Source organism: Camponotus vicinus, unplaced genomic scaffold (assembly GCF_025532165.1).
Source record: "Camponotus vicinus isolate PSW18456_S1 unplaced genomic scaffold, iyCamVici1.0 SCAF_7, whole genome shotgun sequence".
NCBI classification, from domain to species: Eukaryota; Metazoa; Arthropoda; class Insecta; order Hymenoptera; family Formicidae; genus Camponotus; species Camponotus vicinus.
Window position 1 is genome coordinate 629,274 of NW_028141979.1, and position 16,032 is coordinate 645,305.

A 16,032-nucleotide genomic window follows, 5' to 3' on the forward strand; every position below is an offset into this window, starting at 1 on the left:
TAATGATTATAATTATTACTAATTGTCCGTAGATGATAATTATTTTTAAATATGTTACTAGTTTATTAGTATATATTATTGTACATTACTGTCTTCTGTTGAATTGAAATATGCCTCAATTATTACGCGTAATATAAAGAAATATAGAAATTCAAAGATTGACATGAGACTGAAACCAGCAAGTAATCCGAGTAAACCACCGAATGATGCTAAAAATATTAATATATATTACTATCTGTATATGTAACTTTTTTTAAACTGAATGTTTATATATATATCTTACCGAACATATTACGCCAACTATAATTAACTGATCGTCGATACTGAAAGGCAACTAAATCGCTGAAGAATACATGTACTATAGTATGATTGCGTAAGCTAGTGCCGTTACTGCAAAATATAATAATAATATTAGTATCTACATGGATATACTTAAATCTATATTAACTATTTTCAGATTAATGTTAATTCTCACATGTATAGATTTTAAGAATGTTTTAAAAATATTGTATATTTTGCGCAATTACATAACTATATAGCCAATTGCGTACATTTTATATATATGTATATATATATATATCTTGTAGACAGAAATATAAGTATAAAAAAATAAAATGTTTCTTTATGAAATATAATTTTTTTCTGGAAAAAAAACATATTTTTTAAAATTTTGTTTTTTGTTTTTTTTCCAATTATTTAATATTTTTATATTTTGGTTATTGTAAATTGATCTTTTATTATTTTTGATTTTTTTAGATAATGGATTTGAATTATTTGCTATTATTTTTAAATAAGATTCCAATTGGCTATAAAATTATGTAATTACTATTTCTAATTAGATAAATTTGGATAATTTTCAGTTAAATAGAAATTTTACATATTTAAAATTTTAACTGAAAATTATCCGAACCATGTATTTGCATTTGGAGTGATTTGCTATGAAAGTGTATCATTAATTCATTAAAATTATTTTCGATAAAGATAAAGATATATGAATTTTAGTTTTTTTATTATATTAACTAAAAATGACAAAGAAAAATAATGTTATATTAAATAAAAAATTAAATTTACTTTTTTTCAATGAACAAAAATATATTTTTTATTCAATGTTTGTATTCTATTAGAAATAAAACAGTCTTTTATATCGCTATTTTTATAATAAGAAGTACATCGTACTTGAAGGATTATGTGGCGATAATTACGATAGAGAATATCTTGTCCATATTGATAATCTTATAAAAATTAAGTTTTAATAATTTTAAGATGTCTTTTTAAACGTCTTAATACATCTTAATGTTCTCGGGGTAATTATTTTATTGTAATATAACATATATATATATATATATATATATATATATATATATATATATATATATGTCGTTATTATATCTCATTATTATTGCACTATTATAATAATTAATTTAAAATAAGATAATTAAATAATGAAATAAATTGTATTTAATTCATGAAACTTGATATATTTAAATTTATACAGAGTTAATTAATAATTAATGATTTAAAAAAAAATTATTTCATGAAATTGTTTGTATTTCATATGAAGAGATGTTTATGTAAAGAGTATTAAAAATGTTTGCAAATCATTGAATAATTATTTTCATAATTAATTATTTTTATTTATATACATTATGCATAAACAAATAGAAAACAACATAAATAAAATATTTCATATCAGTTAGTTTATTATTTTGTATAGAGTTTTGAAATATGATTAAAAGATTTTGATACTCATTCGAATAATTTTAATTAAAGTATATGTGTAACTTTTGATGCTTTATGCGAAATATATATGAATTAATCTGCTACCGAGAGTCCTTTAAAAAACCCCTATCGTTATAGTAAATAGTAGGATCGAGCGTTCCATAAGAGCTTTCGAAGGGATAATAATATAGAGAGCAATCGGGTATGCATCCGCAAGGTCCCGTTTTCATATCCTTTATCTTTTGTAGTAGTTTGTTATCACTTTCATCCACATCTGGCCATGAAGTTTCGAAAAACGCTGTAAAAAACAAATATATGTAAAATAAACTACAAGATGATTTATTTTAATTTGACAAATATACAAGATGTCTGGGAACAGGGGTTACAAGCAGGGAAAAGATTTTTTTGAAAAAAATAAGTCAAAAATGTAAAATAACATTTATACGTATATGAGGCTTCATTTTTTTAAATAAATTATTTCTTCAAAATTAGAGTGATTAAGTATGAATGTATGTATATATGCACTTACACTTATATTTCAGTAAGCATTGGACATCCCTGAGGTTACATACTCTGGTACCTGAAGTAAACATATTTATTTTGTTTTAGAGTATATTCCCTCTCTACATGTACAATGTATTTTAAAAAGAAAGAATTTGGAAAGTGGTTAAAAAAATCATAATATAACTTTTTATATTATCTTTGTTAAAGTAACTATTAAAGTGTAAAAATACATTTAATAAATATTGATTGTGTGAAAAAATCATATTATGTAATATATTATATTTTATGTGTTATGTTCTTTAAAAAATATTAATATCTGTTTTATACTTGAAGTAAAGAAACTGATACAGCTCTCATGTGAAAAAAACGCAATTTAAATTCTTCGCGCCAAGAGATAGACGCGCGGATAATAGAATGTGTAAATTTCAAAAATTAATTTTCTTTGAAACTAATGCACTATTATTCGTGCGTCCGACCTCATATTACGATCTGGAATTTCAAAAAATTTGTTTTATATAAAATTTCAGAATTATTTTAAATTATAATTATATTATCCAGATGAGTAAGCACAATATGTTATCTATTAGTCTTTTATTTATCTATTATTATGTATCTATTATTATGTTATCTATTAATCTTTATCTATTAATAACAAAAGATTAGAAAACAGCATATAAGTAAATTAACTTTCACTGTAAAAATACATAAAAAAAATAAAAACATTTTATTTATATAAACGATTTTATTTTTTATTAACCAAAATTTTTCAATAATATATTTTATAATGAATAGAGGAAAGAGAATATAAGTTATAAAATTTTTTCTATCACAGAAGAAAGAGATTATAAGTTATAAAATTTTTTCTATATATCGAAAAATAATTTTGTTCGAACTAATTTTCTATTCCTGTCCTTACATATGCTTTTTCTTCTACTTACTATTTTGTGGAAAGTAATAAGGGATGCAACCGCATTTTTTTCTTACAATGCTAGCTCGACATTCTGCAAGGCAGTTGTGATATGTATATATCGCAAAAGTTAAATTTCTCTTTTTGACATTTGTATATAGCGTTTTGTTTGCTTCATCACTAATTATACATTTTCGTGTAGAAATCGCCAAATTCTTCATATCGGGATTTGAATACATTTCCTCGGGCCTAATACTCAGGAAATGTTCACTATTTGCTCGTGCTAATTGAATTTCGGAATTAAAATCTGGATAGTCGAACGAGTAGTGTATCATGACCTACGACACACGATGCACATAATAATACATTATTAATAAAAATTATTAATACATTATTATTATAAATTTATTGATTAATTAAATTTATTTATTAAATTTATAATTGAAATTTTGAAAAATGAAACGTAAAATTCAAATAGAGAATTATACAAATAGTAGATAATATTAATATTATAAATATAACATAATATTATAAATATAACATAATATTATATATTTTAAATATTACAAATTCAAATAAAATATTACTAATTAAATGTTATCGATGAATAATTGGTTAATTGTAATTTTTCTACCGATTAATTGTAATTATAGTAATATAATTATTGAATTGTTTTTATAAAAATTTTATTTCTGAAAAAATTATTTTAGATAATTTAAAGAAAAAAAATTATTTAAATTACCTTTACTCCATATCCTCCTCTAATAGTAGCATGATAATCTTTGGGATCATTATCTATTATTATAGTCATACCAGTCTCCAAACCGCAGGCAGCAGATCGTTTCATTCTTTAATAAGAAAAAAAATATGTTAATCGAAAAATATATGCAGTATTATACGATGATTATATCTAAATATATTAAATACGGAACTGGATTTTAACGTTCATAAGTTTTACACATTTTTATATAATATATATTAAAATATAGATAAACACGATGTTTTTTATTTAATATTTTTATTGTAAATTAAATTGTAATAATGAAATTTTTGTCCATTATTTTTTTCTGTTCCACAATTTTTTTTATGTGTGTGTACGTATATGTTTGTATCTATGAAAATATACACATACTTAAACGTATACATATGTATACGTATGTGTACAAAACATAAACATGACATATTTAAAACTTACGACAATTATTTGAACATTTAATATTTAATATATTTAACATATTTAAAATTTAATATAATTATTGCGCATACACATACACATCTCATAATTTCTGGACAATATTTTAATGGCATATTCTAAAGATAAAATGAAAGCAAAATTTTTAATACTAAAAATAGGAGATAAGTTGTTTCGTAAGTCTTAAATATCATGCGTACAATGTAAAATTTGATTCTATAAAAATTTATACTTCTCAGGTATTGTATCTGGGAAAACATAATAATTAAAACTGCAACATAAGCCATCCCGTGACAAAGCTGGCTGAAAATATTTGTCACAATGATCGACTGTGCCCTTCCACTTGCATCTAGTTATTAGGGTACTGCAGTTTTGTGTAATCTATGAAAGAAGTAATGATTAGTTCTTTTAAAACAGCAGTGCTAAAAGATAAAATACAATGTATAAAATATGTCTTAATTTATAATAATATTATAAAATCATTAATTTAATAAAAGAGATAGAACATAATTTTCTTTATACATTCGCGATATGTTTGAAAAGTTTGTATTGAAACAGAAATCTTTCAATTACTACTAACGTGCCTAAATTGTAACGGAGATCGAAGATTTACTAGTCAACATTTTCCAATTCAGATTGAAACAACTTCATCGAGAAAAGCTCAAAAGCGTTATGTAGTTTATTTATCACAAAAAAAGAGAAGAGAAACAATTTATCAGCGGTAACTGCCAAATAGCTATATGCATTGATCATTTCAAATACTATCATACAAAACAATTAGTGTGGATTGTTCTCGTCAATATCAACATTTGTAGTTATATGTATGTACATAATAATTTCGTTGAGACTCCTTTCATCTTATATAATTATTTTTTTAATTCTTTCATCCTTTTATTACAGAGCACGGATTCTTATCATAAAGTTGACATATGACACACGACACATGACTCTTATTATGAAGTGATCGATACATATATCAACTTCTTTCTCCATTTTATCTTTCACAAATCACTGGAAAATTAAGTTTTTAATACTTTTTACAATGTTTCTAAATCGAATTTAATGAAAAAAAATTGGGTGATAAGGGACTATTTTTCATTTTTTCGTTTTTTCATTTTTTCATTTTTTCAGAATATATTATATATACATAAACATACTCATTATATATATATATATATATATATATATATATATATATATATATACACTCTCCTATGTACATACATAAGTTAATAAAATACAAACATATTTCCAAGTATATTATATTTTTAAGTTCAAGGAACAATAAATATAATTTATAAAAAAAGAGCAAATAATACATGTCCTGAAATTTCATAATCATATTATGTACATAAGTGCACGAGAAACATTTTTAATACATACCAATTTTACTACATCAAGAATGGACATACTGTTATCATCTATAATATCTTGTAGGCGAGTAAGATTTTTCTGAAGATCATATCCGAATATTCCTGGTATTAACAATTCATTCATCAATCGCATTTCTTCAATTAAAAATTCTTTCGACATATTGGATGGTGTCCTCCTGAAAAAAAATACGGTTGACATAAGCAAAAGAAAAATAATATTTGTAGCAATATTATGGGTAGTAGTAAGAATCTCTAATATAAAATATATGCCAAATACTCACAAATTTTTGACGAATTCCTCGGTCAATTTGTAAGACACGCGATTATTATCGCATACTGTTATTGCAGGAAATGGATAATTCCCTATTCCATTATGCGTTGATTCGATAACTGTCAGGGTAGGATAAGTGACATAATAATTCAAAGACATTTTTATTAAAATGAAAGCGCAGCATAATGATGTAATTACCATTATCGCCCAAATAATCCTATAAATAATTGTCAATAATACACGCATAATTGTGATTATCTAAATATTAAGTTAAACAAATTTAAAAAATTCGCGCACGTTGCATGTAAATCGAAATCGGTTTTCAATAATAATATGTTTAAGTTTATGTATCTTTTTACAGATTTTTTAAATTAAAAAGAAGATATTATTTGCATTCTCTTCTCCTTTCTCTCTCTCTCTCTCTCTCTCTCTCTCTCTCTCTCTCTCTCTCTTCGTAATTATTATTCATAACAAAATTTGTAACTATTATTCATTAAAACTAAATAACAGCCCCAATTTAATAACGGTAATATGTAATAAAAATTATAATTAATAAAATACAGCATAAAAGAAAGATAACACACATACAAGGGGCTATATATAAATATAAATATAAATGTAGAATAAATTAATATATAAATATATTAATATATAAGTATAAATATATAGAATAAATTAATTTAATTATCTGTGTTTATTATAAAATGTTAAAAATAAGAAATCCATACATACCGCTCCGTTTTAGGATGTTGAGTTTGATTGATATATTTGTAACCGTGTAATCCGGTGTTGGAGCAAAAGTTTGCGGCCTGTTTTTTCAAAATATTCCAACATCCTATCTTCGAATACTTGAGTCGATTTTTTATCCTGACTTCCTTCATATTTAATTGATCATGGATAAAGTTCCAACGAATTGCAAATATTAATTGTGATATATAGATAAATAAATTGGAAAGAGTATAAAGGACTCTTCTCATGGATACGTTAGCGCGTTAACTGCTGCGTTATCGAGTAAATAGCAAAAGCACACAATGCAATAGTACATATGAGCGCGCGCGCGCAACATGGCATAAAAAATTCATTCGACCTTTCGTTGATTGACGCACAATAATTTCAACTTTTCTACTCGCGATTTTATCCGTGAATATAATTTTATCCAATATTTTAATATAATTAATTATTAATATTAAATTTAATATTAAAGCACAACTAATGCGAACATTACACATTTTCGTGCCATTTGCGATTCTACTTTTTCACATCGTAATTTTTCCGTTTACATTTTGTGCCAACAAAATGTTTATCCAGTGAATATCAATGATAATTGCGGGTTGATCAAAAAAGATAAAACGTTGTTAAATACTGTCATTATATACAAATATGAGATTTATACGATATTTATATGATATATAGCTTATAACATAGGTTTTTATACAACTTATTTGTCTAGGAAATTAGTCTTTTTTTATTATATGCAGGGTGATCTTTCTTGCAGTTATTTTCAAAACTAGTAGCTACAAAAAAATTATCTTTCGGATCAAAATTATTCTGTTCCAAAGGAAAAATAGTTAATGTATTTTTGTTATGTAACTCTCTTCGATATTTACATGATCATAAGTTTAGAAAAAACACACTTAATCAATATAACTTTGACCTTTACATGACCATAAATTTAGAAAAAAGCATACGATTATGTTAAAAGGAAAAATACAAATAATCTTCAAATCTCGAAAATGATTTCATTTTAATAATAGCCACGATATATATCGAAATTTATTCAGTATTACAAATCGATTCTTTGTTTATCATGTTTAAGTCATGATGTATAATTTACAAATACACGTTAAATATTTTGATCATAAAGTTTGTAAATAATAAGCAGATATTTTTAAAAGAATCTCATACGTATCGGAACAATTGTTTACCTCTTACTGAAAAAATTAAGATTGAAGATATTTCGCTTCTGTGATATAGTATTTTACCATGCGTACAATCAAATTCGATCATATTCATAAAACAACTCATCGTGGGGGATATAACAGGATCTTTATCGACTCTCTGATTAGCCAAGGTAACGACGTTCACACACGGCATGGCCATGGTGTTTAGCACTTTATCTGCTTCCTCGAAGTTATTAATGATAGTAGAGTCAGACATCGCGAGACGCGGGGGTGATATGGCGACAAGAGACTTCTTCAAAGTTTAATATCCACGCGACTGAAGAGTCGCTTTTAGCCGTGAAGTCCTGCTACTTGTAGTCTCTTGCCGAGTGTATACTTGTATTAGTATCATTGGGTCTTTGTCTTCAATATCTCTCGGAATCGAGTATCTTCGCGAGTGCGACTTTATTTCAAATGAGTTCTATAGAATAAGTGATTAGATCATAAAAGGAATTCGAAATCACTTGAAGAAAACCGTGATCGTTTCTTCAGCTGGGTAAGTTGCATAAAATTTTTAAGAATCATTTTATGTATAAAAATTAAAATTATAAATTAAGGTCAAGAGAATGAGACGATAAAATGTTAATCAATATATTTTACTATAATTATTATTTATAATTGATCTTATTTTAATCAGAATTACTAATAGCTTGAATAGTTTTAGTATTTTTCTATATTATTAGCAGGCAAAAGATACTCTCTAAACAAAAATATAATAAGTTTGTTTAAAAATTATTTTTATTTTTATTTTATATAAAACACTTTATTATGAATAAAATATAATAATAATCAAATAAACGATATAAAAAAAAGACAGATTCAAGTGCATTTAGGTTGAGTTGGTCACCAGTAGGGTAATTTTAATTATGAGATAGTTCATCCCAATGTCGAGGTTTCAAGTAAAGAAAAATGATTATGAAAATCAATTTATTTATTATTTGTTTTGTAATGATTACAATAACAGAAAATAAATCAGTACATATGTAAAAGTAATTACGGGTTTGAGCGTGCGATTTCTATGCGATATCATTGGTTTGGTCACTTATAATTTAAAAACTATTGTATTTCTCGATATTTTTATATTAGGATTTTTTATTCCATTTTATCCCTAAGACACGTTATTAAAATATTACGGAGGTTGTAAGATACCCTATACACACATATATATATATATATATATATATATATATATATATACACATATATACATATATACATATACATATATATATATATATACAAATTATTATATTCTCTACTCTTTGTCCTCTGCTTTTCCTTCTCTTTTCGTATACAAAATATTTCATAATTATTTAGTGCTCACTAATTAAATAACATTACTCTTTAAAAAATGAATCTTTAATCTTTATCCTCATATATGCAGCATGAGTTGAATACAATATTTTGTAAAATTCTTTCATTATATCAAGAGATTTCACTTTTCATTTTTACTATTTAAATAGAAATAGAATTAATATCGAACAACGAAACTGTAGTAAATCATTGTCGTAAGATAATAATCTATCCATTATTTAGTCATTATCTATATAAAATCTATCTATCGTAGTCTATTCAGGGTCACCATAATACGAGGAGAACATTTTATTTCCGATTAGTTTACAGAAAGTATATTTGCGATGTTTACGATAAGCATAAATTCGGAGAAGAGATTTTCGAGGGATCGTATTTTGCTCAGTATTGAGGCGTATCCTGGTGGTTAGTTCTCTTGAGTATGGCTAGATCCGCCGGATCGCTCTCTAAAGTTTCCGTAATACCTTACGAAAACCTTGCCAAGAACTGAGAATTCGGGACTTGACCTGGACGGATCCCTGGTGCTGATCTTTTAATCGTAACTCGCGGAGATACACTTAAACAGATAAATTTATTTTATTGTTTTCACAATGATATATGGCGGCATCGAATCTTTGCGAAGAATATAAGAAACAGTGGAAAAGGTGTATTCAAGACATATGTATAATAGTAATAGTGTTATCGAAATTTTAACTCTTTTTAAAAGCAATATAGCGAATCTATGTTGTATATAAAAAATGATGATCACATACATATATGATTCTTAATGGTGATTCGTATATAAATCTCAAAATGCGCATTATGTAAGAAAATTTTAATAATTTATTTTATTTTATCTTTACATAATTTCATAAATATTTATATAAACCGTCGTCTTCTATTTCTATGCGCAAAAATATTTTTAAGAATTTAAAAATTGTTCACAGATTAAAATACATTTAAAGATGTTTTCTGAAAAATAAAATTAAATAAATTCTTGACACAAAGTTTTCTTTCATAATATGCAAAATTTGATTCAGTTTGTATTTAATATAAAATATTTGTATACATAATTTTTCTATATGATTATTGCTAAATCTAGTGAAATTATTTAAAAATATATTTATAGAACAATATTCTTTTGCTCTAATATGGTTTATGATTAGCATAATGATTTTATTCTAAAAAGGAGAAAAAGAAAGAGAAATATAATATACTATAATAAATAAGATATCTTAATTTGTATATTAATTCATATTAATTACAATCGTTTGATTTTGTTTTTGCTTTTTTTATTCTTTTTAAATTTATTTAAAGGATATGGACTAGAATTGTCAGACGTCACGTGTAACACTGTCGCATGATCGGTTGCCTATCTTACAGGCGGTCCGAACAAGGACATATAGCTCCTTAGTTAAGGGGATGCCGGAGTCCTGTTTTACCGATAAAATGTTATATTTCATTTTTGTCCGAAATCTTTTTATTAGTTGCACAAAATAATAAATGCCCCTCCACGATTAAAGTACATACAGAAACAAAGCGGGAACCTCTTGATTTTATATTAAAAATTTAAAAAAATTGCTAACTTAATGCTTTTATTGTGATTTAGATATTTATCTATCCTGTGCACATTTTAAAACTTAAGTATATTATGAGAATAAAAGTGAATATACTGTATCATATATATAAATATTTTTTCTGGAATTTATTTATACTTATACTATGGAAACTGTTGTAATGTACAATACAAAAATGTTAAAAATATTTATATTTTTATAGTATTTATGTTATAGCTTGATACTTGAGATCTTATTACTTATATGAATATGTACATAGAATATATAAATACATTGTTTATAATAATACAAAAGTGAATATGTGATTTTGTGAATGTTTTATATATAAATTACATGCTTTACATGTAAAAGGAATTTAATTTAAAAAGCTTGACATTGGAATAATTTTCACATATTGTATTGAATTTTAAATATTTAATATAATATTTAAATATTAATAATTTTTCATTATAATAGTCAAAACTATTATACTTTATTATTTTTAATTTCCATAATAAAATTTGATATTAGTTTTTTGAGACATTATTTGATTTCTATTGGTTATGTAATATTCTAGTTAGTAAAATACGCGCAATATGCCAACTTTGAGAAAGAAACAGTCATATCGTAAAGGAATTTATCTTTGTTGCGAATTTCTGATTGGCTAACGTAGAGAAATTTGCTTCGGTAAAACCTACCTCAAAAACATTGTCTAGCGTTTTCGACTGCTCGGGTTCAATCGCTCCGGGATAGTTTACTTTGGTTTACTAGACGTTATTGACCAATGACAGCCATTCTTCTGAAGAATGTAACCATATATTCTTCAGAAGAATGACTGTGATTGGTCAATAACGTCTAGTAGTAAACTACTCCGGAGTGATTGAACCGGTACTTATTTGGTCAGCGAGCGACCTTTCAGGAATTCTCCGTGGCAATCGGCATTGCATCCATCGAGTGAGATACCAACATCGCTCTGGAGTCGCATATCACTGTGTTAAAAAGCAGCATTAGGTGTGAGGTCTGGATAGCTCAGTGGTCTAGAGCAGTTGCCCGGAAAGCGAAAGACTCAGATTCGATTTCCGATCCAGCCACTTGCGCCTCACATATTTTTCTAGTCTGCGAATATTGTTTTCTAGCAATTATTCGTTAGGCTGAAAAATGTGTGAATGCTCTCTCCACAGGATATGCGTCAATGCCGTTGCCACGGATGGATTCTGTCGCTCGTTGATCAAATGGGCGTAAAGACACGTCCGACCTCCTCCCACATACATCCCTATCTTTCTCTGGAACCCGAGTAGTCGAAAACGCTATAAAAATGTTTCAAGATATTATTCAAGAAAAAAAATCTATAAATGATTTAACAATAATTTACCATGATTATATTTTTATAAAAAGAAAATTACTGTTAATAATAATATTGTGCCACGTGTCAACAGCACCGAAGTTAATTAAAGCAAATGGCTGCGTTCAGCAGGAAAAGCTGCTTTGCAACTGTTGTAAAATTCGTGAATCTGATTGGTGTATGCTCTTAGATTCAGTCAAAATTAAGAGCATACACCAATCAGGCTCACGAATTTTACAACAGTTGCAAAGCAGCTTTTTCTGCTGAATGCAGCCAATGTTTTTAGTAAACGATAGTATATGTTGAAATGAGACAAGAATGTCCCAACTCTATCTGTATCCTTTTCTCTAATTTGTATTTTCTCCTTTCCTCCAACAAAGGAATTACTCATTCTAGTATATGTAAAGAATTAAAGATATAAAAGAAAGAAAAATAATAATATTTTGTGAAAAGATGTTTTTTTATTCTTTGTAAGTATACTTTCATGTTTCAAAATAAATTATTATATATAATTATTATTACATTTTAAAAAAATATACTATACCTAATATATATTATACTTTATTATACAAAGCATAATGAAACTGTTAATAAGTTTGCTAATTTGTATTTCAGGTGAACAGTTATATTAATAAGATATACAATTCATGATGTCGTTGTTGGTGGATGCAATTGCCCATAGCCCAGCAAAGATAATTATAAACATAAATATTTTAAGACAGATAGAAAAAGATCTTGATATAGATGAGAAGATCTCTGTGTTATTTTTAATAATAGAAGATTACGCAAATGCATTTAGAGATATTTTTGATCTTTTTCAAAAAGATCAAAAGACAGAAAATTCATACATAATTGTAGATTATGTAAAAAAGTATCCGGAAAATTGGGAAGATAGAATTTTAGAAGCATTATGCATTCTAAATAATCGAGAAGTAATAAGAAAATTAAGAACATCATTCGAAGAGTTAGATTTACATTACGTTCCAAAGAGCAAATCATATTCAAAAAATATAAACATAGTTGCAAAATGTTTATATAAACTATGTGAATCTCTGAATGAGAATGAGCAAAAACTGTTATTGAGCTGTGTAAAATCTGATAACTCTAATTATGAATCATTACTAGATGATACAGATTTTCTTGAACTGCATATGCTTTATTGGATGCAAATTAAATATATTACAATTTTAAAAGGTACATATTTAATTTATTATTTAATTTTTGAAACAGTTTTCTGTAACAGTTTCTGTGACAGTTTCTTTTTATACAAATCAATTGAAAACGTGTCATAAAAGAAATTTTGTAAATATAATATTGATAAAAATATTTCAGTTTGTATATATTTCAAAATATATACATGGTGACAATTCAAAAATCAAACTTATTTCCATTTATTCATATAATTTTAATATATACTGTTTTGCATGTTATATCATCATTGTATATTATGCAAAAGATTTTTATGCAAAAAATTTAAATATACAATATATGAATATTTGGAAATATTACATATATAACGTAAAGAAAGGATAATTTTTACAATTAAAGAACAATATTTATATAGAACTAGACTAATTATATCAAGTTTAGTAGATTAATGTATGAGCATTATAACTAGTTATATAAGTTTTATTGTCATGAATTTTTATAACACAGTTCTATTTTAGATGAGAAGCATAATATGGAAAAATTATTAAAACATTTGAAGAAATTTGAAGATTTAAAAATAATTTCTATGGATTTGGAGAGATTTGAAAATCGATCGCATGTTGTTGATACTCGTGGGAATTTTGGAACAAATGATAAAAACTGTCTCCATCCAATTTCTCTAAGAGAACCATTTCTTCCAGAAAAAAATAACAATAAGAAAATGCAATTTATTAATAATGGACTCTGTATTATTATAAATCAGATACAATTTGGAAAAGAGGTATTATATTATTTATCATATATTATTTATCATATTATTTATAATATTTAATCCAAAAGAAATTATTTAATTCTGTATTTTTTCTTTTTCCTTTTAGTATGAGATACGATTTGGAACTAGTACAGACTGTAATAATTTATCTGATACATTTAAATCTTTTGGATTCAAAATTGAAATATTTAAAAATTTAAAGAGAAAAGAAATGTTAGAAAAAATAAAAAATATTTCAAAAGACCATGGAAATAAGTATGATTGTTTATTTCTATGCATTTTAAGTCATGGATATAAAGGCAAGAATAATAATTACTTTCTTTCCATATGTGTAGTATCATATCCATTTGCTTTATGGCAAATATTCAATATAGCAATATTTTTTTTTAAAGAAAGTTCTCTACATCTGAAAATACATCAAATATATGTATCTTATAAAATAATAGTAATAAGAGTAATATATGTACCCATATATACCCATATATATACCCATAATATATACCCATACAGCACAGAATATTGCAGCAATATTATTAATATTGTAACATTGCAATATTGCTGCAATTTTCTGTGTTATATAGGTATATATTAATTACGGGTATATATTCGTACTCGTCATCTATTGACAACAACTGTAGTTAAAGGGTTCATGAGTGATGAATGATGAATTTACATTACAGGAGGTGTAATTGCATCAGATGAAAAAGAAGTTTCATTGGAAGCAATTGAAAAAGCTGTTTGTTGTATGGAATTGAAAGATGTTATAAAAATTGTTATTATTCAAGCTTGTCAAGGAAAGACACGTGGTAAGTAGACAAAATTAAACAAAATTGTAATAAAAAAGAAAAATTATATTTAAAAAAAATTTAATATTGTACATAATAAGAAGTTGTAAACAGTTTTTGTATGATAATGAGAATTTTATAATTTTGTAAGATAAAAAGAACTATTTGTTGCATATAAGTTGTAGAATATTTAAATTTTTCAAATCTTTCAATTAATGTTCTTTCTCTTTATGTAGGTATGTGTGTGTATTACACACACACACACACACATATATAATTTTATTATATAAGTATATTTAAAATTACAAAGAGCAGATTTTATTTCCAGGAAGTATAAATTGTTTGACAACTGATGGTTTATCTGATTCCTCTATTATAATATCGGAAGATATTCGTCAATTTGGAAAATTTTTAATATTTATGTCAACAATACAAGGTTTCGTATCAGTACGTCACAAAGATGAAGGTAAATAATGACACTTGAAATATATTTTGCATAATTGAGTTTTAATATTATTTGTAATAATCTATTTATTTTATTCAGGTTCATGGTTTATACAGGAAATTTGTAAAATTCTCAAAACTTATGGGAATCATTTACCTTTCACTGAATGTGTTAGAAAAATAATAGCATCTATGCAAGAAAAAAATGGAGAAATAGAAGGGGTTCAAATTGTACAATTGCCAGAAATACGCATTGATCGTTTAGATTCAGACTTTCAATTAAGAAACATAATTACTCCTGCACTTTAAGTAATAATTATACATTTTAAATATTTTTTTTGCTATAAATACATATGTAAATAAATAATTTAGGTTAATAATATATTTTAAAGATTTAAATGAGGATTTTATTTATAAATCAAGAAAAAAGTTTTTTAGGATCATCTTAATAATAAAAATTTTTATAATATTTATAACATATATTTGTACATATAAGATTATGTATGTATTAAACTTTATTTTCACGTGTGACATAATAGAAAGAATTATTTCAGTTACTGATAATGATTATAATTATTACTAATTGTCCGTAGATAATAATTATTTCTAAATACTATAATTATTTCTATGTTACTAGTTTATTAGTATATATTATTGTACATTACTGTCTTCTGTTGAATTGAAATATGCCTCAATTATTACGCGTATTATAAAGAAATATAGAAATTCAAAGATTGACATGAGACTGAAACCAGCAAGTAATCCGAGTAAACCACCGAATGATGCTA

At 25.2% G+C, this 16,032-nt stretch overlaps 2 protein-coding genes across 2 annotated transcripts; one reads left to right on the forward strand and one right to left on the reverse strand.

Moving 5' to 3' along the window:
* Positions 1-143: 143 nt before the first annotated feature.
* LOC145974140 (sodium channel protein Nach-like) lies at positions 144-6,847 on the reverse strand. The gene is made up of 9 exons (XM_083103970.1): positions 6,699-6,847; positions 5,977-6,183; positions 5,706-5,871; positions 4,555-4,703; positions 3,873-3,978; positions 3,162-3,468; positions 2,249-2,299; positions 1,825-2,017; positions 144-390 (listed from the first exon to the last, which is right to left on the reverse strand). The coding sequence occupies exons 1-9, from the start codon at positions 6,845-6,847 to the stop codon at positions 267-269; spliced, it is 1,452 nt and encodes a 483-aa protein (XP_082960096.1). The 3' UTR covers positions 144-266.
* A 4,799-nt stretch (positions 6,848-11,646) lies between these two features.
* Dredd (Caspase-8 Dredd) lies at positions 11,647-15,801 on the forward strand. Its single transcript, XM_083103969.1, has 7 exons — positions 11,647-12,564; positions 12,710-13,288; positions 13,762-14,024; positions 14,122-14,314; positions 14,696-14,821; positions 15,129-15,266; positions 15,345-15,801. Exons 2-7 carry the CDS (start codon positions 12,742-12,744, stop codon positions 15,551-15,553), a joined length of 1,476 nt encoding a protein of 491 aa, XP_082960095.1. The 5' UTR covers positions 11,647-12,564; positions 12,710-12,741; the 3' UTR covers positions 15,554-15,801.
* Positions 15,802-16,032: the final 231 nt, after the last annotated feature.